Source organism: Lipophrys pholis (assembly GCF_963383615.2).
Source record: "Lipophrys pholis genome assembly, chromosome: 5".
In the NCBI taxonomy this organism is placed as follows: Eukaryota; Metazoa; Chordata; class Actinopteri; order Blenniiformes; family Blenniidae; genus Lipophrys; species Lipophrys pholis.
In genome coordinates, this window is record NC_137628.1 from 34,162,308 (window position 1) to 34,190,090 (window position 27,783).

The following is a 27,783-nucleotide window of genomic DNA, read 5'->3' on the forward strand; positions in this document are numbered from 1 at the left end:
CCAGCCATGTTTGGATCAAAGTTGAATCAAGTAGTGACGTCGTATGAACCTCAAATCACAGCTCAGGTCAACACACACACACACACACACACACACACACACACACACACACACACACACACACACACACACACACACACACACACACACACACACACACACACACACACACACACACACAGCTGTGCTTCATGGAGTCAATTAGCCCTCAAAACCTGACGACTGCTCATTTTTACAGATTCTTTCCTCCAGAGCTCCGACTCGCTCGGCGTTACTGGTTTAATAAAAAAACATTGTCAAAACTTAATATAGCTAACGCGCTGACTCAGCACTTTCATCTGGCCGTTAATTACAGCATCACGTCTCTTAATGAAAACCCGGACAGTGTGTGTGTGTGTGTGTGTGTGTGTGTGTGTGTGTGTGTGTGTGTGTGTGTGTGTGTGTGTGTGTGTGTGTTTGCTGCTTTTAATGAAATCTCTGTGTGCGTCCTCCACTGTGTTTCTAGTAAAAAAAATCAAGAGCGAGTCTCGAAACACACACCTGTTAGGGAAAAGTACCTGGAGGGGAATGTAGAGCGCGTACACACACACACACACACACACACACACACACACACACACACACACACACACACACACACACACACACACTGAGCCACCGCGGTCACAGCCTTCTGCTCTTCAGCCTGAATTAAAAAGCTTTACAGGGAAATCCAACATGTCACCGTGAAGTCATGTGACCCTGAGTGATCCCGGGAGTCACTCACAAGAAGATGAATGAACCAGACCACACGCAATGATCTCCTTTTAAATGACTACTACAACTTCTTTCATTGACATTCTTTTTAAAACAGTGTTATTAAAAATAAACAACTTGAGCAGGTAGTTTATGTTTATTTTATTTTATATTAAAAAAAAGACTATTTTAAAGGATTTGTTCAACCCAAAGCAGTTGATGTTTCATTAACTGAAACTCAAACCGTGTGACTGCCTGACTTGATGACAACTATACAAATGTTTGTGAGAATGTGAAACATCCATCCATCCCTCCATCCCTCCATCCCTCCATCCCTCCATCCCTCCATCCCTCCATCCCTCCATCCCCGGGTGGTGGGGGTGTCAGTCTGAGCACCGTCACCCAGATCACATTGACCCATTAAGAACCTTCCTGCAGGTGGAGAGCCCACAGGAAGGTGGAGAGCCCACAGGAAGGTGGAGAGCCCACAGGAAGGTAGAGAGCCCACAGGAAGGTGGCGAAGCAAATATTATTTATTGCTACCCTGTATAATATTTATAATTAAATACATTTATAATAGTTTTTCTTTTACATTATTTTATCTAAAATTTGATGTATTAAATATATATAACAATAATAATGCAAATAATGCTAAAGCTAATAATAATAATAACAATAACAACAATAATACTAATAATAATAATAATAATAATAATAATAATAATAATAATAATAATAATAATAATAATAATAATAATCCAGCATACCATTGTTGTTGTTGGTGTAAAAATTGCTGTGTAATAAATTTCAAAAGAGAAAAATCTTCATGTTTCCAGACTTCATCACTTCAGAACATGTGAAGACTGAAACTGGTAGAAATAGAAAGAGGAAACAGTCCAACATGTTGTCTCACACACCAGAGGACTGAGACAACAATATCATAATATCAAGGGTGGGGGGTTGGGGGGGCCTCACACCAGAGGAGTGAGCCCTCCAGGAGGTAAAACCAGAGGGGGGGTGATCGGGGGTCAACCGGGGGGGTCGGGTCCTACCGTTGTCGCTGTCCGACTTGTTGTCGTGCTCAGTGTCGGTCAGCGTCAGCGCCGAGTTGGAGCGGCTGGACAGACAGGAGCTCCTCCCAGACGACTTGCCCAGCCCGCCGCGGCCCCACAGCCGCATGGCGGGGTCCGGAGACATGGCGGCCTGCCCGTCCGGGTCCAGCTCCGGAGGCCCGCCCACTGAGAAGCCGCGGTGCGGGAGCCCCATGTCGGTGCAGAAGGCCAGGCCACGGCGGGGGGGAGGCTCGCACACCCCCAGCTGACGGAGGCTGAAATGCTGACCTGTTGGGGGGGGGGGGGGGGCAGAACACAAGTCTTCATCAATCAACTCTCAATACATCTTCATTTCTTGTGTTATGTGCAGATTTAACACGACCGACCAGAACCTTTGGTCACAGACCAGGAACACGTCCGTCTCCAAAAGGACAAATTCCAAAATGAAAGTAATGAAAACAAATAACTATTATAACAACTGTAACTGGCTTCTCATTCGTTTGTATGAAGATATCATACATATCCTATAAATATTGTATTTTATTATTATTATTATTATGATTATTATTATTATTATTATTATTATGATTATTATTATTATTATTATTATTATGATTATTATTATTATTATTATTATTATTATTATTATTATTATTATTATATCTACTTCACATATCCTCCTAAATTGTTATATAATTAAAATGGTCTAATTTGAGCAATTATTACTGCCATATACTTATAGTGCCTTTATTCCATACTACAGTGTCTTAGCTTTCTGTGTGTGTGTGTGTGTGTGTGTGTGTGTGTGTGTGTGTGTGTGTGTGTGTGTGTGTGTGTGTGTGTGTGCGGAGGGAGAAGGTAATTTGTGTTGCATTATATTGTATCAGAAAAGATGGAATAAAAAATACTTTATTGATCTCAAAGGGAAATGAATCCTTTAAAGTATATTGGATGAAATGACAGAATGTGTGTGTTTTTATTTCATTAATTACATTGACTGAAACTCCATCACTCATCAATCATTTATATTTTTTTGTACATTCACAAATAAATACAGAAACAAATAAAAAATTAAATAAAACTGAATCTTCAGTTTTCACTAAACAAACAAAAAGTGGAAACTCCTCCAGTAATCCCAGGTGACGTAGTAATTTAAACCAAGACAGAAATAATTCAATCTGAAACGATTGATCAGATGACACACATGAATTATTTAACGGAAGTATGATCAATGCTCAAGAGGAACGTCACTGATATTGTAGAAATATCCTCTAATACCATTTCTATGACACAATATTGATTATAGATAATTCGTACATATTTAATGCAAATCAAATTAGTTTTAATCAATAAACTCCTTAAATATGAGAGAAGAAGAAAATATGATTAATTCTCATTTATATTCTAAAAGATGTGACAAATTCATGTTCAAATAATTTATAAAAAAAACCCAAAAAGGTACAATTATTTTAAGAGAAAAAATAAGAACATTTACTTGATGTAACTACAATTTATAAGCTCTTGTAAATTTGCTTTGATTCACAAAACACCACCACTTCAAATCAATATCTCGTGCTGGAAATAATCTAAACTTGCTTTCTGTTTTTTTGATAAAATCACAAAGCCATTAAACAACTCCCAAATCACCAAATTAAAGATATTTCCTGGAACAATTTGGAGTATTATCCTCAAAGACAAATATTTCTGCACAGTCAAACCCAATAATATTCTTTAAATCTGCTTTTGAACATTTAAAAATGTAAAAATCATATTTAAACTCTTGATGGAATTATTTTGTTACGCACACGACAGAAAATAAGTAATTGGATTACTACAAAGACCATCTGTGTTCATTGATTATTTCTGCAATGTGAGAATTTTACTGTATTTTAAAGTTTAATTCCCAGTGAGACTAAAATGATAAAAGTATTGAAACACTGAGTTTTACACACTGTGGGTTTTTTTTGCTAAACAAAATATGAGTGCATCATCTGCAATTTTTAAGATCTCAAAACAAGAAAATAATAATAAGAAAATTTCAATAATAATAATAATTATATATATATATATATATATATATATATATATATATATATATATATATATATATATATATATATATATATATATATATATATAATTATATATATGAAAAAGACATGAAGTGTTCACATGGGCTTCTAATATCATATACTCCAGAGTTTAATTATTTTTGATGAGACCAATATCTTATTCAATTCTAATTTCAAACATGTTTTATTTTCACATATAATTATATTTCTTATATTTTATCAGTTTATAACAAACTATGTCGAACTGTTAATATCAATCATTTATTTACAGTTGTTTAAATTAGAAAAATGTGTTAATAAATAATAATTATTGATGTTATAAAGCCAGAAAGCTTAATAACACCTGAGAGCTGAGAGTGAGAAGGATCCTTCAGCCTTGAGTTTTATCTTTAAAAAGTGAAATATACTTGTTTTAAGAAATACCTTCATCTGAAAACGAGCACGGATTACACTTTCAATAATATAATGATAAATATGTAAAATCTTCACATCACACTTTTAATTGAAATTGTTAAGTTTTAACTTGCTTTAAACACCTTCATTAGTATTATAATTTTTTTTTTATCAAACTCAATTTACAATAAAAAATTCCCTTCTTTTAATGATACAAATAATAGCAGTTTGAGTGGAAAATAGAAAAATAGTGTGTAAAAAAAATTCTTTAGTTCAATGCAAACTAGTAGATATATATAAAAATAAATAATAAAGACAGTAAAATATTTAGATGATCTGTCCTGTAAAATGCAGGTAATCTGACTTGTTACCATGCTGTAATGATCCTGTAATTAATCCTAATTAAAGGAGCTCTGCCTGCAGGAAACAGGATTTCTGTCCAAAAGAAGGATACTGACGACTCGTGTTTCTCTTCTCCCCACAAACTGTTCCTTTAATATTTGAAAACATGCAACCTGGGAAAACGTTTCATGAGCACATTACAAATTCATGATGCTTTCATGGTTTCATTAAATTTAATAGGCCATCATGAGTAACTCTTGCAGGTGGAGGGGACGAGGGGACGAGGGGACGAGGGGACGAGGGGACGAGGGGACGAGGGCACGCCATCACTCCCTAAGATGAAGGAAAGCAAGACAAACAAATTATCAGGCAGATCTGCCAACGTGCCTCTCCATCTTTAATCAGTCGCTGAAAAGGAAATTATAAAAGCTTTCTATAATTAATGGCACAACAACAGATAACAAGTGCTGCTGTTCAATTAAAAGTTATATTAATTTTAAATGAGCTCCAATTAGGGCAGCGGTGAAAACGAAGGCGATAAGATGATTGAGTAATTATGGTTTTTTTCATTGCTTTAATATTGACGCTGTGTTAATTGGCGCTGGAGAACAATGGACGCACACGAGCTGAAACTTTTTCCCCTTTTCCTTTATTTCCTCCACAACACTCGGGTGTGTTCCTCCCCACAGGCCTGCAGCCCCAACAGGTACCGAGCCACAAAAACACTCCAACTCCTCAACAGATGGGACATTCTGCTGTCATTTGTCATGGAGATCATTTAAACAGACAATGGAATCCAGTTTTGATCAATCATCCATTCATCTTCCAGGTCAGGTGTCCATCGAAACTCCACACACACCCAGGGAGAACATGCAGACCAGCCCAGCTACAGACCGGCCATCCCCGGAAGGGTTTCCATACGAGATCTATTTATTCATTGTTTTATTTATATCCAGGTCAGGACAGGGGCTCCGTCTTTTCTCTCCACAAACTAAAGTTGATTAATGTGAACGACCAACGCTTCATATACCATAATAACATACAGCTCATCGTGTTGTAGGAGGAAACCTTATCTTGTTACACTGACAGACTGAAGTTTGAATGAGGAAACGGTGAGGACCGTTTTAATACACTATACCTCGCCAATATGATATCAAACCTCTAATATGGAGGCAAGGCAACACACCGGACCATGAGAGCGTGAGGGTGAACCACGAGGATGAAGACCAACACACCGGACCATGAGAGTGTGAGGGTGAACCATGAGGATGAAGAGCAACACACCGGACCATGAGAGTGTGAGGGTGACCCATGAGGCCTCTGGCTCATGAAGCGTGTGTGTAACTTTTAAAGTGTTTACAGTTCAGGAATACGTCTTCAAATCTGATTGCATTTTGTTCTAATTTGCCTTAAAATCTCCATTTTATCTTCTACATTTTGTCCATGGAAATCTGCACCATCTCTTTAACTGCTGTCGTCTGTTAATTGTGTCAAATGAGTTTTCTATGTTTTCACTGTGATGTGATGTGATTGGAGGAACATCAGCCAGGCTGTCAGTGTCACACTTCCTCCATCTAAACCACGTCAGGGTGTCGCTGCAGCAGCACGGGACCCTCGGTCCTGCTGCCTTTACCTTCCTGCCTCGTCCAACGCTCTGATGACTTGGCTCCTGATTGGTGTGTCTGTGTGTGTGTGTGTGTGTGTGTGTGTGTGTGTGTGTGTGTGTGTGTGTGTGTGTGTGTGTGTGTTGTGTGTGTGTGTGTGTGTGTGTGCAGAGCCTCACCGTGCCTACTGTAGTTGCCCTGCTCTCGGTGAACCATCTCCTTGTGGCCTTTGCTCGCCGTCCCGTACAGCAACCTGTCAGGAGGCAGAATCAGAAGGTCTCGGTTCACCTGGGAGGGGGCGGAGCCAGGAATTTTCACCTTTTATTTAGTTGGGTAGTGTTCACATTGACTTTAGAGACCGCATCAAACCTTCTGGAAAACGTCACGCAGTGACACCAGCTGCTGTTTGGGGGCGCTGTCGCCTGAAACAAACACTGACCAGGGAGGAAGTAAAGAAGAAACACGGCTCAGTGATTGGTCTGGACCAAAACAGGAAGACCCGCCCCTTTATCCTGTGGTGGCAAGGCTAGTTAGCTCGTGGCTAAAGGGTAGCCACAAACAACTACGATATATAGTCTTCCTCTCTACGTCCTCCTCTCTATTTCTTCCTCTCTACGTCCTCCTCACTACGTCCTCCTCTACTACTTCTTCCTCTCTACTTCCTTCTCTAAAATTCTTCCTCTCTACTACTTCTTCTCTACTTCTTCCTCTCCATGTCCTCCATAATTCTTCCTCTACTTCTTCCTCTCTACGACTTCTTCTCTAATTCCTCCTCACTAGTTCCTCCTCTCTACTACTTCTTCTCTACTTCTTCTCTACTTCCTCCTCTGTTCTTCTTCATCCCTACTCTATCTTTCTGCATCTGTTTCTTCTGATTCATGCAGTTAGCTTTGTTTGTTTACTACCCAGAATGCATTGCGCTCTACATCCCGGCCTCTCGCCTGCTAGAAAGTTTGTTTGTAAAGGACCCAAGAAGACCAGAGATGTTGTTAGCTCTGGTTCATAGTTTGAGTTCTGGTCGCCCAAACCAAACAGTTTTTCCCTGAAGAGACTCTGGTCTGGACCAAACAGAACGTGGACTCGCCCTTAGACAACTGAAGAGACTCTGGTCTGGACCAAACAGAACGTGGACTCGCCCTTAGACAACTGAAGAGACTCTGGTCTGGACCAAACAGAACGTGGACTCGCCCTTAGACAACTGAAGAGACTCTGGTCTGGACCAAACAGAACGTGGACTCGCCCTTAGACAACTGAAGAGACTCTGGTCTGGACCAAACAGAACGTGACTAATGATGTGGGCTGAGCTAACATTAGCAAATGTCAGTGCTGCGCTTTACTTTTGAACTTGATAAAGAAAATAAGCAGAGTCGTTGGAGCTGACTCAGTGAAACTACATTGATGGAAGCGTTGGGTTTTTCTTCCAAACTGTCAACAACAGGGTGAAATGATGTGAAACACATGGCTGTTCCTCCCTGGAGTCCCCACACGGCAGTGAAGCCAAAGACCAATACAGGGCCCTTCAAAATAAAAGCAATTAATTTGGACTTTTGAAATGATCAGTTTTTGAATCAGTGGTTGTGCAGCTGAGGCCTAGTTGGGATGGCATCAGCTTCACATCAGAGAAAACTACTGTGGAGGCTGGAGACCAAACCTGGAGATCTGCCCAGTGGTTTTGTCTTGAAGACTCCTGCTGCGTGTGGTGAGAGTGGGCGTGGCCAACAGCTTCTGGCTTCACTGTGACGTTTTAACCAATCAGAGGTCAGGAAATATTGTCTCTTCTAACCCAAACCCAACATTTTCTTCAATGATGGACCAGAATCTTGTCTGGCTCTTGTACGTGAGTTCGTGGCTGATTACATAACCCAAACACATCGCTACACAACACGTTTTGCTTTTCTTAACGCAGTCGTTACTATTGATGTGATAATTTGGCCTGAGAGACCTGGTCTGGTCCTGGTGCTGGTCGAAGGCCTTCAGGGTCTCACTGGAGGAGTAGGACTTCTGGGTGGGAACTCGCAGCCCCTGAGAGCCAATCCCACAGTCTTCACTGTCCCCCGAGGAACCTGACGGACACACAAACGCAACACAACAAACACGCATAATCAATAATTACAGATCAGTTATTGGTCTCATAGCTGAAGACTATTCCTGTGAAACATTGCCTTGGCTTTCAGCATCGTGTGTTTCAGTTTAAGTGGGAGGAAGATGCTCTAAAATCCAGATGTGAGTGCTTCTTGAATATAACAGGTTGATAAACCAATGAGAACTAGAGGACAAATCAACGTCATGCCTGAGAGAAACTATCAGCATGCAGCATCTCCTAAGGCACTTCTCCACTCGTCCCTACTCAGCCTCACTTCACTCGACTTTGACTCTTTTGCACTACGAGACAGTCCCCGCAACCAGGTACTTTCCAGGTACTTTCCAGGTACCTGCTAGACCGAGGTTCCCAGCGATGATAAGCGCCCGATCACAATAAAAACGCTCCAAAACAGATAGATGTGCAGAAATCAACCAGTGGAGCAGCGACGAGCTGCAGGTATTTTTGTGGAGTGACGCTACGGGTATCAGGAGCTCTCCGAGCTGTGGTGTTTTGGATTAACTGGTTTCCCTGTTAGCTGGTGACTGGTTTCCTCCAGCGTCCTCTTGTCACAGCAGATGTTAAAAACCCGAACAAAATGTTCTTCTTTTCGGTTTAACAGCACAAAGTTGCTTTTCCCCATCTGCTGGTCTTTTCTATCTGCATTGTTTCCCATCGCTCTCTACTTTCCCCAATTGTCCCGTTCCCTTTAGAAACCCATTTAAACATCTTCAGCCCCTTCCTCCTCCTTCCCACACCAGCATCTCCTTCGTAGCTGTCCTGGCGAACATCTATTTCAGTTCTTTACAAAACCAGAGACTAACTGAATAAAGAATATCTCCATTTATTATACTGTTCACTTGTGCTGCCTTAGATGACACATTGGGTAGAAAAATGGGGAAATACAAATAAAACTAACTTGGATCCAATAATCAAAGACCAGAAAAGCGAGATTAGGATCATAAATAGAGCTGGATACCGGGATTCCACCAATCAACTTTTCATACAATCATCCATATTACAATTTCTGGATATTATATATTTAAAAACATTCAAAATTATGTTCTGTGTGATGAATAATAACATACCAGATGGTAATCAAAAGTAATTTTTTTGTAATAATGTTCTTGTTTGCTGCTTTGTATGAATGCAACTGAAATAAAACTAAAACTCCAAAAACTCCAATTGCAGCAATAGAAACATGGTGCGGTGTGACCGGGGACGAGGCCCTGGTACTTTATGGCTTCCACCGACTGGCTTTGATTCTCTATTGACTCTCCAGCTCGTCACTCCAAACCCCAGTTTGATTCCGAACCAGTGAATCGCGTCTGAGTCGATCCTCAGCCTGATGGAAAAGCTCATGCATCATTCCAACTTCTGAAAGACGAAGCATGCCCCGAGGAGTTTGCAGACTTTGAACCTGTGGCCCCGACCTCTGCCTTTATGGGCTCTTTACAGAGAATCATCTCTCAGTGCCTCCGCAGGTCAGAGCAGGAAAGAAAAGCTACACTGATGGCTTCCAGATGTTTGCTCCGTGCCGGCGCTGGTACTGTAATCCAACCAGCCACCAGCCAAAGACGGCACGGATCAACAGTTGGAGTCGGAGTCCGGTTGGAGACCGTAATGAGAGAAGGAAGGTGATCCTCCCCACATGTGGACTACATTTATGAGAGCCGATGATTTAGTGGTGGAGGAGACGTCTCCGCGGCTGCCAGCAGGAGGATTCTCACCTTCCTCATCTGGCCCTAACTCCCCTGCTGCCCGGAGAGCAGTCAATATGCTCCGGCTCCTGGAGATCAGCTCCATAAATGTATGTTGCTCCACAGAAGACTTTTCTTTCCTCTCTGCCACTATAAAGCCTCAGGCCAGGTGGAAAAATCGCCCAGGACCTTTCTCATGTACAACACAAATAAGCCTTGAGGGAAGCAGCGCTGCTAAGACACACGTCTCTCTCTTACTGTATAACTTTCTCTTTGTCAGCTGGCGCTGCTTAAATCCGTGACATTAGTAATGTTTTTAACCTAAAATAATTGGTATTGAGGTCATTTGACAAATATTTCGGTTTTTTGCTGCAGTTACAAGAAGAAAGCGAGTTGGCTTCATGTAGCCCAAGATCATCCCGGCATGCAATACCGCTTGGCACCACAAGGTGGTGTTGGCAGTATATGTAGTATTCCGTGTAACATTACTGATGCCACTGAAACATCCTCATGAAAGATTAAAAAGGAACGAGCCAGTTTGAAGGAGGAGGAGAAAGCTCAGACATTTGTCTTCTCAGGTTGTCCCTGAAGATGTTTTAAGGAAATGTGGAGTTTGTTCATTTTGTTCTCATGCATGTCAACAATGACAAAAAGTCTTGCTATTTACATCCTTTCACTGGTCTGGCTGTATTAAAGCTCCTCGTCTGAAGTGAGTCAGATCTACCGGCTTTACATCTGAAGCACCGTTTGGAAACTGAACTCTGTCATCATGTGAGGTAGAAAGGTTTCAGACTTGGCAGAAGTTGTTGGCCGTGCTGGACTTTCCTGTTAAACGTGGATGAATGGATGAAGGTTACTCATGTAGGTGATCAGATTTCAATGTGATAAATGAGACAGTAAATCCAGGAGTAAACTATGACAGGGTGAACACATGAACAGCTCAAGTCCCCCGCTGGGCGCCACCTTCCTGTGGGCTCTCCTCCTTCCTGTGGGCTCTCCACCTTCCTGTGGGCTCTCCACCTGCAGGAAGGTTCTTAATGGGTCAATGTGATCTGGGTGACGGTGCTCAGACTGACACCCCCACCACCCGGGAAAGGATAAGATGGAAGAGATGGATGGAGGGATGCATGGATGGATGGATGAAGCGTCTCACCAGCGTACGCTCCCTCTCGGTCCTTCCGGCTCTTGGTCAGTGAGCAGTACGGGCGTCGCTCTTTCACTTCCATAATGCTTCTGCTTGTACTGCTGGCAAACATACAGGCATGCTGCTGTACAGCTGCAGAGAGAGAGAGAGAGAGAGAGAGAGAGAGAGAGAGAGAGAGAGAGAGAGAGAGAGAGAGGAGAGAGAGAGAGAGAGAGAGGGAGTGAGGCAGACAGAGAGAGAGAGAGAGAGAGAGAGAGAGAGAGAGAGGGAGAGAGAGAGAGAGAGAGAGAGAGAGAGAGAGAGGGAGGGAGAGAGAGCGAGAGAGAGAGAGGGAGGGAGAGAGAGAGAGAGGGAGAGAGAGACACAGACAGAGAGACACAAAGAGAAGAAGGTCAGAGGTCAGAGTGAGTTTCAGGTCACTTTGTTCAAACTACAAACAGTCGGAGTGAAATAGTTAATCATCAATGAGTCTGAACATTTTAAATGGTTCAACCACAAAACACAGAAGAAGAAGTTTTATACATCTTAATATACAGTTTGTAGTTGACATGTGTATAACTGCAGTCAACAATACACAATAACTATGAGCTGTGTTTTGGGGAATTATTCAGAGCTTTAGTTAGTAAAAACAATATACACTGAGCATGACAAAATCATGACAGATACTGCAAAAACAACACACAACAAAACAACCACAGGTCATTTATCAATACAAAGTTTGGATTGTGAGTTTGTTCTTTAAGGATCCTGATCGCACGTCTTGTGCGTGCGATCAGGATCCTTAAAGTATGAGAAAAAAAATGTAAACTTGCAACATGAATCCCACTTAAAAGTGGAACAGCTTGACAAAAATATGAAGTATAATAAACTACAACATAACCTGTATTCAGTAAAACAAAGTAGAATGCTGCAATTCCACCTCAAAACAGGCTTGAAAAGTAGAGTGTAAATACAGCCCATACAGTGCTGCGCTGCGTTTTGATCCTTCTTTCATATTTCATTTGGATATTTCTGACTTTCAGCTTACAAACATTGACAGGCTGCATGCATAAAACAGGAAATAGGAATATAATATCAAATAACACGTGAAAATACTGAAACTTTAGTATTTCTCATGTGTTTGAAGAAAACAAAACAAAACAAAAGAAAAACAATGGAATAACATGGAATAACATCAACATTTGTGTGTGAGTGTGTGTTTCTGAATGTGGATGTGTTTCGGTGGGTTGCGGTCCGGTCTGAGGGTCAGAGGTCAGAGGTGAACTTTGCCAAACCTCGTGGCTCTGCAGTGTGCAGCCGCTCTAACATCTGCTTCTGCTCATCACAGCTGGATCTCAACGCTCGCTGTGAGTCACTGCTACCTAATGAATGGGAATAACTCGTCACGTGTCTCCTGAACTCCGTCACAACCTGCTTCTTCCTCATCTGAAGCTCTTCACTGCGTCTGGCCTCCAGGGACTCGTGGTCGTGTCCGGACACGTCACACTCCCACAGGGAGGAAACAAGGTGAACGGCGCTCACACACCGTGACCACACAGCCCTATGGATGAACAATCAAAGGTGGCTGGTTGTCAAGGGCAACGGAGCAAAAACGTTGGTTGGAGAAAACAATCAATTCAAGAAAAGGTGGGAAGTTGCACAAAATGTGAATCAGAACAAAATGAAGAAACTAGAACTTCACTCGGTAGAGCGCAGAGTTTCAGCAACATCACATTTTTTGGCAGAACCAAATTAGCATTGCAAGCATGTTAGCCATTAGCTCATATCAATGCTAACTAGCCTGTTGTACATACATACAGTACATACATACATAAACTTCACCCCAGCGTTCATGTCGAAAGTAATAAATCAGAAAAGCAAAGTCTGTATATGTACTCTGCATTAGGTGGTAGTAGTGAGTAACGGCAGCATCCAATCAGCCGTCTGTAAAAAACACCTGCAAACTTAGAACTATGGCCAAACAATCAAATCGTAGAGACGACAGAATAGATGCTACCTTATTTACAATATCATACTTTGTGGAAAAGTATGACTGGCAAGCTATCCAGGTGAACCTGTCTAGGTGAACCTGTCCTCACTGGTCCAGGTGAACCAGTCCACACCTGTCCAGGTAAACCTGTCCTCACCCACAGTTAACAGGGATTGGCTCCAGCAGCTTGCTACACTGAACAGGATGACTAGAAGAAGGATTGATGGATGCACTTTGGGGAAAAGGTGGTGTTTATTGGCAAAACCAACAAGGACAAGCTGGAGACAAATAGAGACGCTCCAGCGAGAACTGCCATGTTTCTCCAAGACTAATTTCTCTGCAGACTAAACAAAACTTTTAACGAACTTGAATTTGTCTCCGGGAGGAAAAAGATCCACCCGAAGCTAAAAGCTAAGAATTCCAGAGGACATCTCTTTAACTTCCCACCCTTGGCTATTGGAGACTGTGAGAGGGAGGAGGGATCCTGTCTGATGCACTGTGGCGCCGACTAGTGGCGGGTGGCTGCATGATCATTAAAGGTCAGAGGTTCCTTTTATATCCATCAGGTATCACACCCACCTGTTGACAGAGAACCTTCTTATAGACCACATTCTCTCTGTTTGGATTGCACAAACTTTGCCTCTTTCTTTCATTGTGTGTTTATTTAGAATCCAGCAGCACTTCTGAGTTTTGATTCCATTGCTCCCTTGAAGATAGAAGCAACAACTCAGAGGAGGACAGCTCCATGGTATAATGATCATGAGAACGTTAAAGAAATCTGCACATAAATTGGAGAAGAAATGGTACTTATTAGAAGTATTTTGAACAGCCTGGAGAGATAGTTTCTTAATCTATAAAAAATCCCGAAATACCTCCTATTCCTCCTTAATAGAAGAACACAAGAAGAATCCTAGATTTCTCTTCAGTACTATAGCCAGGCTGACAAAAAGTCACAGCTCTGTAGAACCTCATATCCCTTTAACTTTGAGCAGTAATGACTTTGTAAACTTCTTTAATGACAAAATCCTAACTATTAGGGATCAAATTAAAGACTCACTGTCCAGTGCAATCTCAGATCGATCAACCACATCTTCAGACTAGTTAGTGGAGCCTGATTTCCAGTTATCCAGGTTCCACCCTATAGAAGTCCCTGAGTTCTCCTCAATCGTGGCTTCATCTAAACCAACAACCTGCCTGCTGGATCCAATCCACACTAAACTGTTTAAAGATATTTTCCCCATGATTAGTACATCAATACTAGATCAGATCAACATATTTCTAATAACAGGTTATGTACCACAAGTCTTTAAGATTGCTGTTGTTAAACCTCTTCTTAAAAAACAACCTTGACCCAGATGTCTTAGCAAGTTACAGGTCAATATCCAACCTTCCTTTATTTCTAAAATCCTACAGGAAGTAGTTTCAGTCACTGAGTATCAATATCCAACCTTCCTTTATTTCTAAAATCCTACAGGAAGTAGTTTCAGTCACTGAGTATCAATATTCAACCTTCCTTTATTTCTAAAATCCTACAGGAAGTGTTTACAAGTCATTTACGTGACCATTTAATCAAAAATAACTTATTTGAGTCTTTCCAGTCGGTTTTAGATTAATCAGAGCTCAGAGACTCTCTGATCAGAGTTATTGATCATCTTCTCTTGGCCTCAGACAAAGAACTGGTCTCTGTTCTGGTCCTGTTAGAGCTCAGTGCTACATTGATACTATTGATCAGAACATTGATACTATTGATCAGAACATTGATACTATTGATCAGAACATTGATACTATGGATCAGAACATTGATACTATTGATCAGAACATTGATACTATTGATCAGAGCATTGATACTATTGATCAGAACATTGATACTATGGATCTGAACATTGATACTATTGATCAGAACATTGATACTATGGATCAGAACATTGATACTATTGATCAGAACATTGATACTATTGATCAGAACATTGATACTATTGATCAGAACATCCTACTACAGAGACTAGAACTCATCATTGGGCTTAAAGGTACAGCACTATATTGGTTTGGATCATATTTATCAGTCAGGTTCCACTTCGTTCATGTTCATGATAACTCTTCAGTCCAGACTGAAGTTAAACATGGAGTTCCACAGGGTTCTGTCTTAGGTCCTTTACTTTTTACTTTATACATGCTTCCTGTAGGGAATATTATTAAAAAACACTCCATTAACTTCCATTGTTATGCAGATGACAAACAAATCTATTTATCTATGGAACCAGAGGATAATAACCAACGTTCTAAACTAGAAGCCGTCTTGAAGACATAAAGGTTGGATGAGCTGTAATTTCCTGCTCCTGAACTCTGATAAAACTGAAATTATTATATTTGGCCCAGATCATGTGAAAGAGAAATGATCTAAAGATCTAGTACCACTAGATGGTATTACTTTGTCCTCCAGTACCACTGTGAGGAACCTGGGAGTTCTTTTGGACCAGGATTTATCCTTCAACTCCACATTAAACAATCTGCAGGACTGCCTTTTTTCACCTCCGTAATATTTCCAACATTAGAAACATGCTGACTCAGAGTGAAGCTGAAAAAGTAATCCATCATTAGTTACTTCCAGAGTAACTATTGTAACTCCCTATTATCAGGGTGAAACAATAACTGCTGGTTCAAAATGCTGCAGCCAGAGTCGTGACAAGAACCAGCATCAGAGATCAGCTCACTCCAATACTAACCTCGCTTCATTGGCTCCCTGTTCAATCTAGAAGAGAATTTAAAATCCTCCCTCTAACTTAGAACGCTCTGAACAACCAGGTTCCATCAGATCTTAAAGAACTGCTGGTCCCAGATCTCCCCAGAAGAACTCTTGGTTCTCACAGTGCTGGCTTACTGGAGGTTCCTAGCTTTTCTAAAAGTAGAATGGAGGCAGAGCTTTCAGCTTTCAGGTTCCTCTGATGTGGAACCAGATCCAGTTTCAGTTAGGGAGGCTGAAACAGTCTCTACTTTTAAGGTTCTACTCAAGACTTTTCTATTTACTGAAGCTACAGTGAGGACTGCTTCAAGACACTTTCAAGTACCCAAACCAAGGTTTGTACCCCCCCAATCTGTCTCTGTCTCTGCCCCCCCCCCCCCCCCCCCCCCAACCAGATAGCAGAAAGCCTCCACCTCTGAATCTGGGTTCTACAAAGGTTCTTCCTGTTAGAGGAGTTTTTCTTTCCACAGTCACAAATTAATCTGCTGCTCATGTGGATTTGTTGGGTTTTTCTCTTTTCTCTGTTAAAAGCTCCTAGAAATGACTGTTGTGTTTGGTGTTCTATAAATAAAGTTGAGCTGAATTGAATTGAATTGAGTTTCAGCTGTGGAGACTTTGGGTTTGCTTCAGTAATATGAAGCAGAGCAGCTTGTGAATGCTCATTATTGGTTTAGATATAAATAGTTTTTATAGTTGCCAGGGAAAGTCAGACAAGTGAAATTATTGAGTATGAAAAGAAGTAGTCCTTACCTTACGAGAGTTAGAAAGTAAATGAGACATTGTACACATGAAGTGTCGTGTGTGTGTGTGTGTGTGTGTGTGTGTGTGTGTGTGTGTGTGTGTGTGTGTGTGTGTGTGTGTGTGTGTGTGTGTGTGTGTGTGTGTTACAGTGCTGCAGACCTCTGGCAGTTGATGATGTTAATGTCTGTAGCTTAATTGTACCATCTGGTATTTAATATATGTAAACAAAAATACAAGTGAGCCACGAAAAGCTTGTTCATTCTGTACAGAATACAGAGAGAGAATGGAGAGAATGGAGAGAATGGAGAGAATGGAGAGAAGGGAGAGAAGGGAGAGAAGGGAGAAGGAAAGCTTCAGCTGGAAATCCTTTGTGTGACCACACATGAAGCCAAAGTTGTGGGGAAGACTGGAGTGGTAATATGTTTTATGTTCTCTTTTGGCTACGGATGATATTCTGCAGTCAAGTCACACAAGAGAAGGAATAAAATTGAAAAATCTGAGACATGATGGCATAAAGAGAGAGGGGAGTGAGGACTGGCAGCGGTGGTCAGACAGCTTTATAAACCGTCAACTTAATCTGAGACAGTGATCCGTAAATCCCCTACCTTCTGGACTCATGCATGTGTGTTTACGTGTTATTAATAGTACGCTTGCTTGTGCGGCTGGTTTGTGAGGCACTTTGTGGTCTGGACTACTCGACCTGTTCTCCTCGGTTCAAACCAACTTAATAAGGAGCAGAATTAATCTCGTCATCTTAAATGGCAGCAGGACACGATGGACTGAAGCTGTTCTGGAACATTTTGGACCCCAGTCCTGTTTTACCATAAATACTTCTTCTGAGCAATCAGCCTGAGAGGACAGATTGAGAAGGTTGAATGTCTGAGCTGCTCTGACCTCGCTCTGCAGAGCACCAGGAGCATCAGAAGGAGGCAAACACCAACATAACAACATGCAAAGTAGCGTTGTGCCGATACCAGTATCGGGGGGGGGGGATACCACACTAAAAGCTGGAATCGGTATCGGCAGGTACAAACTATTAACTCGCCGATACGCAGTGCCGTGTTTTTCTCTCTGCCGCCTCTCACTGACTGCTGCCCTGACTCCTGATCCATGTATGGTGACGTATTCAGTGCCAAGGAAAGCCTCATATCTATATTATTTGTTATTTTAATTTAAATTTAACTGCGGTTGCACTACTGTTTTACCTGTATTTACCGGTACATGGATATTGCACTATTTTTTGGCATTTTTGAGCAAAAACTCAAAGTTGATGATTTTTTCAGTTCCACCCATACCAGGTAGGAAATAAAAAAGTAGTCCTACATTTACTGTGTTGGTGTTTTTGTCCTGTTTCACAAAGGATCAAGCAGCCAGATGAAGCCATGATAGCAATGATTTATACAACCAAGTGAGGATGCAGTTCTTAAGAATAGGAAGAAAAACAGGCCATATCTTTTTTAAACACTGCGATATAGGCAAGTATTGGTATCGGCAAGTATCGATATCGGCCAATACTATGCAACCGGGTATCGGTATCGGCATCGGGACACAAAGTTGGTATCGGAACAACACTAATGCAAAGTATAAAGGAATGCACGCCACAGAGTGTTAATGAGATCCATGATCTTTATATATTAACTGCTGAGGCCAGATAATCAGTGTGTCATGCAGTGAGCAAGGGCCACGTTGGCAAAGGGTCCCTGAATGATTCAGAGGAACAGGAGGTGCTATATATCTGTATGTATATTTAGCTATCTGTCCCCTGAGCTGTCCCTGAGCAGAACAGAAAATCTACTTCAATAAGAAGGTGGTTTTCTCTCCTGTCGTCACCGGAGGGCTTTGAGCTTCAGGCCCTGTTGGTTGATGGTGTGTTTCCCCCCTTTTCTTCAAAATGGAGCAGCAGCAGCAGCACGTATCAGATCTCTGGAGGTCTGACGGCCCCTCAGGTTTCTCCTGGACACCAGAGGGTTTCCTCTGTCGACACAAGGTCACCGTCACACCAACAGCCAAGGCCGAAGGTTCCCAGGCAGAACATCCTCATCCTCATCCTGCACGGCAAACTCCTTTTAGCTGGGGCTGAAATAGTTATGATGACTCCCCGAGTCAAGACAATTTCTTTTCAAAGTAAAACACAGTAACATTGATTTCATTGGGTCTGATTACAAGTGAAATTATTGTTAGAAATACTCGAGTAAAATTCCTTCAGTCAGAACCCTCTTGAAGTTAAGCGACTGTTTGACCACATTTAAAGACACAATCAATCAGTTCTCCTGTGGAAGTTTCACCACAGTAATTGGTGAAAATAAATAAAACTTGTTTTGTTTTTATTTCCAAATATCAAAGTTATTGATTACAAAAATACAGAAAAAACTATTTTTTTGTTGTTACTTTTGTCCAGACTGTCACAAACAGGAAGGATGTAGTTTTGCCTGGAGCAAGATGTGCCCAGTGTGAGTTAGATCACATCACTGAGAAAGAAAAAACAAAAAAAACAGTTGTTGCAGCCATAAAAGCTCCTGCCATGTACTTGTAATCTGTTACTTTTACCCCTCAATGTGAAGACTAAACAAATTACGACAAGGTCAACGGTTTGAAAAAACATGTTTTAGTTCCTATAGAAACTTATGAGAGGATAACTGAAGGATGAATGATCCACCAGTCATCCCTCCATCCATCATCCATCACTCCATCCATCATCCCCCCTCCCTCCCTCCCTCCCTCCCTCCCTCCCTCCCTCCCTCCCTCCCTCCCTCCCTCCCTCCCTCTCTCCTCCCTCCATGTTGGCAGGGTGAGCTGACTTCCAGCTCATCTCGAGTTGCAGACTGAACCGTGGTTGGATCCAGGCTGCTGGAGCCGATCACGTCACTAATCGATCAATCAAACATGTGAAAAGGTCAAACTGCTGAGAAATCAGGTCAAATTGAAATTGAAAGTAAAAGTGGATGAGAAAGTGAAGTAGAACACTCAGCTGGAGAGGTGTGGTCCTGGCCACTTTTATAGAAATGTCCACGCCTGGTTTGGGTCCGGCTCTATCCACAGTGATCCAACTCTTCTTCTGAAGCTGAAGGATGTTCACGATCTTTCCTTTACATTTTGCTAAGAATTGATCAGTGGGAGACGACGGAGAGCAGAAACCAGAAACCCAAAGCAAAGAATTTTACATGTGTCACTAAGAAAACTGCTGAAAGACGGATACCTTGTGGCCGCCCCATTGTGTTTGCAAACTCTTCATTAAAGTGTGTATGTTCAGAGAGGAGTGTGTTAATGAGCCTTTGTGTGTGTGTGTGTGGCTGAGTGAGTGTGAGGATGCTGTGTATATTTGTGAACACACACTGTGCACACAAAGAGCTGGAGCTCCGAGGAGGCGTCGTCCTCGGTTTACCACCGTGGAGCCGTATGCTGCCGCTGCTTCTGTTAATCACCGTGTCGTTTTAAATTTTATGCTGAGCGGACGTCCACATCTTTCCAGAATGCAAACATTATGCACTCAGTAACACTGCTCACTCTTTTTCAATCTCCTTTCTCTCACTCAATCTTTTATTCATGTCGCCTCTGTTTTGTTTTTTTTATCTGCTTTGGCCCATTGTGAGTGATGATTGGAAATTGTGGCATCAAATAGACAGATGTTTTTAAAATCACTCACTCCATAAATTGCCTCAGCAGCTCAGTAAGCACACATTCAATCCAGTTCCAACAATACAGTTCATACAATGGCAGGAAAAACAGTGAACCCCGGGTTTCTGCATGAAGTTGCTGATAAAATACGGTTAACCAAGTACCATAAGAAGTATTCCAATATCTCAGGATTTTATTGGACAGTAATTCAACATGCACAGTGCTTGTGGAAAAAGGAAGTGAACTGTGGTTTTAATAGGTGCTTGAACCTCCTTTGGTACCGATAATGTGAGCCGAGTGTTTCCAGCAGCTGCTGATAGTCAGGAGGACTCTGGGCCGCCGCTCCATGCAGGAGAGCTTCCCATCAGGTCGTCACAGTGCCGGCTGGCTGAGATCACTCCTGAGTCCACTGCATTCAAGTCATGGCGTTGCTAAAACGGACTCGATATAGGCAGCTCTTCAACTTTAGAGGAGGAGCTGTTGTAGTTTTCCTTCTTTTTTCGTTCCCTAATCAGTGTGAGATGCGGCGGCAGCCAAATGTGCAGAGCTTCCTTTGTCAGTTCTGCAAAAACCTCAAGTGTTCATGAGACAAAAGAGTCTTTGGCTTACTGTGTCACTCCATACTTTTGCTTCTGGCTGGTTGACAAAAACAGCACATTGTGCTGGTAATGCACTCTGCTGATGGGATGTCAGCTGGATTATAGTGTGCAAATTGAACAGATCATGCAGTCTGCTGTCACTCTCCTGAACGGAATGGTTATTTCTTTTCTGTGATGACTTCTGCTTGATGTTAAGGCAGAAATGTCTTGTTAACGTCAGCAAATACAGCTCAGAAACCTGGAACCAAGTCTTTCCCAAATGCTGCATTTAAAGCAAATATGCAATACGGCTGAAAGCTTTTTTTCTCCACACTTTAGTTTTTGCTCATTTGTCTTGTGGAGTCCCCATTAGGATTGACAGACGTGCTACTTATTCTTTCTGGGCTCCACTCACACAGACAATCGTCCAAAAAAAACATACAAAAACACATCATCATAAAATCCTTTGGAAGAAATCAAACAGTTTTAAGATCAACAGGCTTCCACATGTTATTCTAATGGCACAAGTCAGCGTACTCACAACCCCACCTTGTGGTGCAAAGTGGTACTGTAAGATTAATATTTGTATTTTTAATTGATGATTAAACTAAAACTAATAAATGTGATCATTTGTGTTAAGGTCAGAAAAACATGAGCTGTAAGATGGTGTCCTCAAGGTTTTACTTTCTTTCTAAACTCCAGTTTAACATTTTTTCCTTTTTAACTATGAAAGTCGTGGATCCGGAGGAGTTTAATAACAGAAAGTGTTCAAATGTAAATTTTCTTCTCAGTAAAAAACAAACAGGACACCTGCTTGCATGTGATCATTTTCCAACACGATCTTCGACTGAAGAAGCTTCGTTTTGTCCCAGACGTCACACAGTTAACAGTGGAATGATTAATTTCATTAAAACAATTGCATCACCACACACTGAGTTCAACACCTGCTTGTCACCTTCTGGATTCCTTGTGTCACTTCCATGTCTCATTAAATGCCTAAACTTCTACCGAAAGCTGTCTAAGTCACAGTTCTACTCTTCATTTGCTATGACGTGACAGTTTGCGACCAGAGACGTCTTTACCTGGAGTGACTGTAGTGCTGACAGAGTGTCTCATAGAGAACCTGTAGAAGAAGAGTGAGGCCAACTGGCCTCTGACCGACACAATCCAGGACATTGTCCTCACTGTTCATGGTGGTGAACACTGTGAGTTTGTCTCTCGGTGTCAGAGTCGCACTGCAGCTTCAAGGGTGACTTCAGGAGAACACTAAGAGAAGCTGGACTGAAGAGGTGATCCATCACAGAGTGTCGCTGTCCATGAATCTGCAGGCCGGACCAGCACTTAGTCACCTCCGACCGTCCCTTTTCACTCCCTTCTCCTGGGACTTTAACGCTTGTTGCAGGTTGTTTGCTGTGCTGGTTTGTTAAAACAGGGTGACCGTTAGACTTTAGGGAAGACGGGATGATATTTGTTGTCATTATCTGTCAACTTAATGAGAAATAATCATCCTGGTCTTTGCAGACGGTGATTCTCAGGGTCTCAGAGGTTCTCAGGCATGGTTTCAGGCAGCGAGCCGTCCAGCCGTCATCTGGACCGAGAAAAATAGTGGGCGTGTTGCTCAAAGCCTCTAAAACAGGGGTGTCAAACTCTGGTCCTGGAGGACCGAGCCCTGCATGTTGTCCATGTCTCCCTTCTTCAACATAGTTTTTCACTGAAATATAGCTAATTACTATCTCGAGTACACAACTCACAACTGACTTCCTGTTTGTATCACGCCCAGAAATGAGCAACGTGATTGGTCAATTGATACCATTTATTTATTTAAATAGTAACCGTACATTTTAATGAACATATAACTTATGTACATATGTCAGATTATAGCCATAGGCTAATTTCCATCTGTTGTCCCTCGACAGGCTGATGTAAACAATGTCACACGTAACAATAAGACAAGGCAAGTCACAGGACAATATACACAGGATGACACACAAGACAAGAAATAGAGGGATCACAAAAAAAAAAAAGACAGTGACTTCACATTTAAATGGAACACTGGGATCAAAACTACTCTATCAATGAAATCCCTTCACTGGAGTGGGCAAACTGTTCCACTGGAAGCTGGGGGATTCCCTCACTGGAGTGGGCAAACGGTTCCACTGGAAGCTGGGGGATTCCCTCACTGGAGTGGGCAAACGGTTCCACTGGAAGCTGGGGGATTCCCTCACTGGAGTGGGCAAACTGTTCCACTGGAAGCTGGGGGATTCCCTCACTGGAGTGGACAAACTGTTCCACTGGAAGCTGGGGGATTCCCTCACTGGAGTGGGCAAACTGTTCCACTGGAAGCTGGGGGATTCCCTCACTGGAGTGGACAAACTGTTCCACTGGAAGCTGGGGGATTCCCTCACTGGAGTGGGCAAACGGTTCCACTGGAAGCTGGGGGATTCCCTCACTGGAGTGGGCAAACGGTTCCACTGGAAGCTGGGGGATTCCCTCACTGGAGTGGGCAAACGGTTCCACTGGAAGCTGGGGGATTCCCTCACTGGAGTGAGCAAACGGTTCCACTGGAAGCTGGGGGATTCCCTCACTGGAGTGGGCAAACGGTTCCACTGGAAGCTGGGGGATTCCCTCACTGGAGTGGGCAAACTGTTCCACTGGAAGCTGGGGGATTCCCTCACTGGAGTGGACAAACTGTTCCACTGGAAGCTGGGGGATTCCCTCACTGGAGTGGGCAAACTGTTCCACTGGAAGCTGGGGGATTCCCTCACTGGAGTGGACAAACTGTTCCACTGGAAGCTGGGGGATTCCCTCACTGGAGTGGGCAAACGGTTCCACTGGAAGCTGGGGGATTCCCTCACTGGAGTGGGCAAACGGTTCCACTGGAAGCTGGGGGATTCCCTCACTGGAGTGGGCAAACTGTTCCACTGGAAGCTGGGGGATTCCCTCACTGGAGTGGACAAACTGTTCCACTGGAAGCTGGGGGATTCCCTCACTGGAGTGGGCAAACGGTTCCACTGGAAGCTGGGGGATTCCCTCACTGGAGTGGGCAAACGTTCCACTGGAAGCTGGGGGATTCCCTCACTGGAGTGGACAAACTGTTCCACTGGAAGCTGGGGGATTCCCTCACTGGAGTGGGCAAACGGTTCCACTGGACACTGCCTTTGTAGGACAGGACGTTTCGACCAAAGGTAGTTTTTCCCACAGGAACTTGACAGTCACCCTGCTTATGTGGTTTATACCTTTTGAAAGGAGGCCTCTGATTGGTTCATAATTCTCGGACTCATCCTGATGCGTTCAAATGCTGAAGCAGAGAGGAGGAATTTAGAGGACTTTTCTTTCCAAGATGAAGAAGAATTCTATCTGCAGAATCCACACAGGTGGTTTTAACTCTATAAACCTATCATCTCCTTTTCATCTCCAACATGTTGACACATGTTTGATTCTACACATCATTCATGTTTTCATTGAAGATATAAATCTAGATGATCCTGTTTGTTCCCTCAGCAGTTTAATTCAGTGTGACTGTGACGTAGTAAAGTGTTGGACTGAGCTACAGGAGGCCTGCAGAGAACACATAAGATCTAATATTCTATTAAAAACTAAGAAGAGGAGAAAAGAAACTATTTCACAGTTCAGAGTTTACAGCTGCTCAGTTTAGGCTGCAGATAGAAGCAACGTGGAACTACAGGGGGAACAAACAAGGACATGGAGTGAAGTTTGGAGTGAGGGGAGACAGGTACAGGTACAAGTACTGGTACTGGTACAGGTACAAGTACAGGTACAGGTACTGGTACTGGTACAGGTATGGGTACAGGTACGACTACGAGAAAGGATACGGGTAAGGGTAAGGGTATGGGTACGGGTAAGAGTACGGGTACGGGTATGGGTATGGGTATGGGTATGGGTACGGGTACGGGTACGGGTACGGGTACGGGTACGGGTACGGGTACGGCTATGAGTATGGGTACGGGTACGAGAACGGGTACGGTTATGGGTAAGGGTAAGAGTAAGAGTATGGGTACGGGTACGGGTAAGAGTATGGGTACGGGTAAGGGTACGGGTACGGGTACGGGTATGGGTACGGGTACGGGTACGGGTACGGGTATGGGTATGGGTACGGGTACGGGTACGGGTACGGGTACGGGTACGGGTACGGGTATGGCTATGGGTATGGGTACGGGTACGAGAACGGGTACGGTTATGGGTAAGGGTACGGGTAAGGGTACGGGTACGGGTACGGGTAAGAGTATGGGTACGGGTAAGGGTACGGGTACGGGTACGGGTACGGGTACGGGTACGGGTACGGGTACGGGTACGGGTACGGGTACGGGTACGGGTACGGGTACGGGTATGGCTATGGGTATGGGTACGGGTACGAGAACGGGTACGGTTATGGGTAAGGGTACGGGTAAGAGTACGGGTACAAGAAGCTATTACCTTAAAATAAAAGAAGATAACATTTAAACAAAGTAAGAAAGGATAGAGGAATCATCAGCAAAAATGTCAGGGAGAAAAGTAAATTTCCAGAAAATCTCACAATGTAGTATTCAGTACTCCAGAACGCATTAGAACGCACCATTTAGTTGATTTGAACTTTCAGCTGCTACTTGATTAAAGCCGGTCTGGAAGTAAATGATGAAGATAAGACAGCTGGATTTGAATGAAGTTTTCAGATGGAACCAGGAAACGTTTGAATGGAAAGTTTTCCTTATGTCAGCTTATTTATTTGTCGCACTACATTAATCTGCCTTGGGCTGAATTTCTAAACCAATGAAAAGGTTCAAACTGGACTCTCAGTTTAACTGTCACCAACATGAACACAACACCTCAGCCACAAATGAAGCCGCTATAACACAAAGATCTGGTAGAGTTCTGTCAGTCGCCCAACCAGCTCAGGGCCTCTGTCTGCTAAACGAAGCTCCTTCTGAGGGCGGAGCCTCCACCGGAGGCCAGAGGCGGCGAGGACCCGTCAGGGAGGCTCAGGTCCGTCACTGAGTTCCTGGTTGGGCTGGGAACAGGCGGCGGAGCAGAGCTGGTGAAGAGGAACCTTCTGAGCTGACAGCGGCTCACTGATTGACAGCCAACGTGGGATAAGCGACAGCCACATTTCTGGCTGTCAGTTGCGTAACACATTTGCATACTTGTTGTTTATTGCTGCCATCACAACACGCGTACACAATGGTCCAAACACAGTGGAACTAAAGCTAGAAGAACACACACTTCTACCAACCACATGCATTGTTTTCTAACAGTTGTTGCTCCTGCGTAGTACTTTATACAACAGTTCCTTCTAATTGGAGAATCTCACTGGGGAGCTGACATTTCAGGTTCATGAGGTTTGCATGACAAACAGGAAACATGGCCGAGTACTGTGGTACTTATTTACTGTGACTTTCAGTTAGAGAAATGACTGAAATCACTCCATGACACAGCAACCGCCCAGTGGGAGCCCGTTGGGGTTCGGTGTCTTGCCTATAGGCTGAGGGAAATGAGGACTCTAACCTGCTACTCTGCCATTAAACCATAAGCCACCCAACCAACTGGGCTATAGCCACACACACAATGGATTGTCTCACTTCTGTCGCTCTCGCTGGCTCCGCCCACACCAGCCTAAACCATCCTTTTGGTCTTTACAGACCACTGCAGTGGACCGAACACTACTGTGGACTGAACACTGCTTCAGACTGAACACTACTGTGGACCGAACACTACTGTGGACTGAACACTACTGTGGACCGAACACTGCTGTGGACTGAACACTGCAGTGGACCGAACACTACTGTGGACTGAACACGACTGTGGACTGAACACTACTGTGGACTGAACACTGCAGTGGACCGAACACTGCTTCAGACTGAACACTACTGTGGACTGAACACTGCTTCAGACTGAACACTACTGTGGACCGAACACTGCTGTGGACTGAACACTACTGTGGACTGAACACTACTGTGGACTGAACATGGCAGTGGACCGAACACTACTGTGGACAGAACACTACTGTGGACTGAACACTACTGTGGACCGAACACTGCTGTGGACAGAACACTACTGTGGACTGAACACTACTGTGGACTGAACACTACTGTGGACTGAACATGGCAGTTGACCGAACACTACTGTGGACCGAACACTGCTGTGGACTGAACACTACTGTGGACTGAACACTACTGTGGACTGAACATGGCAGTGGACCGAACACTACTGTGGACTGAACACTGCTGTGGACTGAACACTACTGTGGACTGAACACTGCAGTGGACCGAACACTACTGTGGACTGAACACTGCAGTGGACCGAACACTACTGTGGACTGAACACTGCTGTGGACTGAACACTACTGTGGACTGAACATGGCAGCGGACTGAACACTACTGTGGACTGAACACTGCAGCAGACTGAACACTGCAGCGGACTGAACACTGCTGTGGACTGAACACTACTGTGGACTGAACACTGCTGTGGACTGAACACTGCAGCGGACTGAACACTACTGTGGACTGAACATGGCAGTGGACTGAACACTGCTTCAGACTGAACACTACTGTGGACTGAACACTACTGTGGACTGAACACTGCTGTGGACTGAACACTGCAGCAGACTAAACACTGCTGTGGACTGAACACTACTGTGGACTGAACACTGCTTCAGACTGAACACTACTGTGGACCGAACACTACTGTGGACTGAACACTGCTGTGGACTGAACACTACTGTGGACTGAACACTGCAGTGGACCAAACACTACTGTGGACTGAACACTGCAGTGGACCGAACACTACTGTGGACTGAACACTGCATTGGACCGAACACTACTGTGGACTGAACACTGCAGTGGACCGAACACTACTGTGGACTGAACACTACTGTGGACTGAACACTGCTTCAGACTGAACACTACTGTGGACTGAACACTACTGTGAACTGAACACAACTGTGGACTGAACACTGCAGTGGACTGAACACTACTGTGGACTGAACACTGCAGTGGACCGAACACTACTGTGGACTGAACACGAC

General features: G+C 43.3%; 1 protein-coding gene across 2 annotated transcripts in view; it reads right to left on the reverse strand.

The window, feature by feature from the left end:
* Positions 1–11,234, reverse strand: part of tenm3 (teneurin transmembrane protein 3) — a gene marked incomplete at its 5' end in the record, with an annotated part of 291,642 nt that extends 280,408 nt beyond the window's left edge. For both annotated transcript variants that reach the window (XM_080464332.1, XM_080464333.1), the window contains 4 exons: positions 1,788–2,075; positions 6,378–6,451; positions 8,141–8,261; positions 11,132–11,234. In XM_080464332.1, the coding sequence (XP_080320458.1) occupies positions 1,788–2,075; positions 6,378–6,451; positions 8,141–8,261; positions 11,132–11,234 (586 nt within the window). The remainder of the gene's footprint in view (positions 1–1,787; positions 2,076–6,377; positions 6,452–8,140; positions 8,262–11,131) is intronic.
* Between the last annotated feature and the right edge of the window lie 16,549 nt (positions 11,235–27,783).